The sequence below is a fragment of the Papaver somniferum genome, unplaced genomic scaffold (assembly GCF_003573695.1).
Source record: "Papaver somniferum cultivar HN1 unplaced genomic scaffold, ASM357369v1 unplaced-scaffold_160, whole genome shotgun sequence".
NCBI classification, from domain to species: domain Eukaryota; kingdom Viridiplantae; phylum Streptophyta; class Magnoliopsida; order Ranunculales; family Papaveraceae; genus Papaver; species Papaver somniferum.
This window is the reverse complement of record NW_020625487.1, coordinates 1,050,361-1,053,283: the sequence shown is the minus strand read 5'-3', so window position 1 is coordinate 1,053,283 and position 2,923 is coordinate 1,050,361. Positions and strand designations below refer to the sequence as shown.

The following is a 2,923-nucleotide window of genomic DNA, read 5'->3' as shown; positions in this document are numbered from 1 at the left end:
TTGACTAGTGTAGCTAGCGGTTACATATGCATCTGAATTGTGTAACTGAGAGTTACACATGCATATAACATGTGTAACTAGGAGATACACATTCATCTGGCTAGTGTAGCTAGAAGTTATACATGCATATGACTAGTGTAACTAGGAGTTACATATGCATATTGGTATGTGTACCCAAAATCAGTATGTGTAAGTAAAAGTTACACATCTAATTAGCATGTGTAACTTGCAGATACACATGCATCTGAATTATGTAATTAGGAGTTACACATGCATTAGACTTGGATATGTCAACATAAAATCAGCAAATCCATCTCTAAATGAATAACACTAGCAAAAACGAGAGGTGACTATCAAGCAATTACCAGTCATAAATAATACAGTTAACCTTGCAAGTGAATGAGAAGCTCTTAATTAAGATACGACTGCTTCAGCAGAAAGACGTTGTTAGCACTGTATTAACAGAAAGACGTTTTACAACGCTAGTCTAGATGTACCTAAGCCATTTTCATATTATCGATGACGACGGACATTTTAAGCAACAGAAAGTAAAGCTTCAGACAGTAATTATACTGGCAGAATAATACAAACACCTGAGAACCTTGTGCTAGCACATTAATATCACAAAAAATGATCACACAACTGATTCAGCAGGGTATAGATATGAACCCAGGAAAACAAAATGCATGTGTAATCAGTAGTTACACATGCATATTTCATATGTAAACAATAGTTACACATGCATATTTGCATAAGTTTCACATACAATCATCATGTGTAACTAGAAGTTACACATCTAATTAGCATGTGTAACTATAAGTATAACCTGCATCTAATTAGTCTAATCTGCATCCACTACTACTCCCTACTACTAGGACTTGATGTTCTTTCCTCAATTTCATAAATATAACCACTATAACAGATAGAAGTTTCATCATTAGGTTACATATGCATATCCCATCAAATTAGATATGTAACTATAAATTACACATCTAATTTGCATGTGTAACTAGTAGATACACATTCATTTGGCTTGTGTACCTAGAAGTTACATATTTAATTAGCATGTGTAACTAGTAGTTACACATCCATAGTCTGCCAATGTTAGTTAAACGTGCAAACTGTCATGCATATGGCTTGTGTAATGTGCAGTTAAACAGATGTATAAGTTGAGTGAAACCATTCCAGACCTATATCCATATACTACCTTTCAAGAAAAAGAAGTAGCTAGTCATAAGTAATCAGGAAGGCTTACTTGATAACGGTGTTCACTTTATCTGTCTGGATGTTGTACATCTTCTTGAAAGCATCCTTGTTTTCTTCTTGTTGTTGTCTTCAATCTTCTTCATTACGGACTCGGTGGTGAGTGGGTATTTCAGGATCTGGTAATGGTCAAGCTTGTTCCTTGGTAGTGCATTAATACATGGGTACTTGGGATTCCTTGCCTTCTGCAATGTCTTTGGCCTGTGAAATGTGACTGATGTGCAGATGTTCTTAGCCTTCTTCTTAATGGTTGATGCTCCAGCTTTGACAGCCTTGGAAGCTTTGTTAGCCAGCACCTTGGGTCAGCCTTCTTAGTAACTACATGACAAACAAATGATATCAGTACCATAGCATCTAGAACACTTCTCATACAAATGAACAAAAGCCTTGGAAGCTTTGTTAGCCAGCACCTTGGGGTCAGCCTTCTCGTCTTTCTTATCTTCCCCGATTCCAAATGCTTGTATATCTGCAACAAATAAAATTATTGAACAATTAACAAAGATCACAAAGATCACAAAAAAACACTTGATAACTTATCAAAAGCGTGTGTAAATATAAATTACATATGCATCTGTATAATGTAATTCGAAGTTACACGTGCATCTGTCTAATGTAATTCGAAGTTACACGTGCATATATCATGTGTAATTAACAGCTGCACATGCTTATGACTCGTGTACCCGACATGTACACTATGTTAAAATCACTAATCAAAAAAGGCTACAACTATTCAGAAATTATTGTCATAAAAATATTTAAGTTGTCATAGGCTAAACATTCCAGAAAACAAAACATGTGTAATCAGCTGGTATACTACAAAACGCATGTGTAATTGGGAGTTACACATGCATATGGCATGTGTAACTTGGAGTCACACATGCATATGGCATGTGTAACTTGGAGTCACACATGCATATGGCATGTGTAACTTGGAGTTACACATCCACCCGTAATAGTTCGAAATATTGAAATATATGATGGAATTCAGCAATTACCCGTTCAAACAAGAAATCGTTTTTTGCTGGAGCGTCACCTGCACAAAAACAAGGGGAAACAAATAAAAATCTTGATTCAGTGCAGAAAACATAAAGCCTATACTGAATAATCTGGTGGTCAGCTTTACAGGTCTCATTTTTTCTCTAAATATGTGGGGTAAAAGTTAACAAGAAAAAAAAAACTTTTCAAGGTCTGGTTAATTAAGCACACAAGAGATTGTATCCACCATAATACGGTACCTTTTAAGTCATTGAAGTGGAACCATAAGCCATTACCCTGTAGAATTTAGAAAACAATGACAGAAATCATCAAATTGCAAATGAACAATCATCAAATTATTATCATTGAATGCAATAGCTTACTGAGGTCCTCCATGTTTGGAATAGTAGCTGAAACAGCAATGAACCGAACATGAGCCAGAGCACCTGATTCCATTTTGGGGATGTGAGCAAGCATTTTAAAAGAAGTAAAAACAGCTAAAAAACTGGAAAAAGTTCATACACAAGCAAACTGTACTACAAGTAATTGGCAGTATAACTCAAGCATATGTAACTAGCATTCAATTAACTACAAAAAGTATATAACGAAGGCATATGGAGGCGGTCAAACTTCAAAATCCGTTACCAATTAGAATATGTAACTAGCAGTTACACATCCAATTGGC

The 2,923-nt window shown here is 35.5% G+C and overlaps 1 protein-coding gene across 1 annotated transcript; it reads right to left on the bottom strand.

Annotated features, from left to right (window-relative positions):
* Positions 1–1,268: 1,268 nt before the first annotated feature.
* LOC113337546 (60S ribosomal protein L23A-like) lies at positions 1,269–2,694 on the bottom strand. Its single transcript, XM_026583208.1, has 3 exons — positions 2,622–2,694; positions 1,674–1,729; positions 1,269–1,559 (listed from the first exon to the last, which is right to left on the bottom strand). Exons 1-3 carry the CDS (start codon positions 2,692–2,694, stop codon positions 1,269–1,271), a joined length of 420 nt encoding a protein of 139 aa, XP_026438993.1.
* Between the last annotated feature and the right edge of the window lie 229 nt (positions 2,695–2,923).

What these genes read in the sequence shown, in the direction of transcription:
- LOC113337546 (XM_026583208.1), bottom strand. Translation starts at nt 2,694, where the DNA reads ATGGAATCAGGTGCTCTGGCTCATGTTCGGTTCATTGCTGTTTCAGCT. An exon ending in TCCAAACATGGAGGACCTCA is followed by an intron (nt 1,730 to 2,621) that starts GTAAGCTATTGC and finishes TATTTGTTGCAG; the next exon opens with ATATACAAGCATTTGGAATC. An exon ending in ACGAGAAGGCTGACCCCAAG is followed by an intron (nt 1,560 to 1,673) that starts GTGCTGGCTAAC and finishes GGCTGACCCAAG; the next exon opens with GTGCTGGCTAACAAAGCTTC.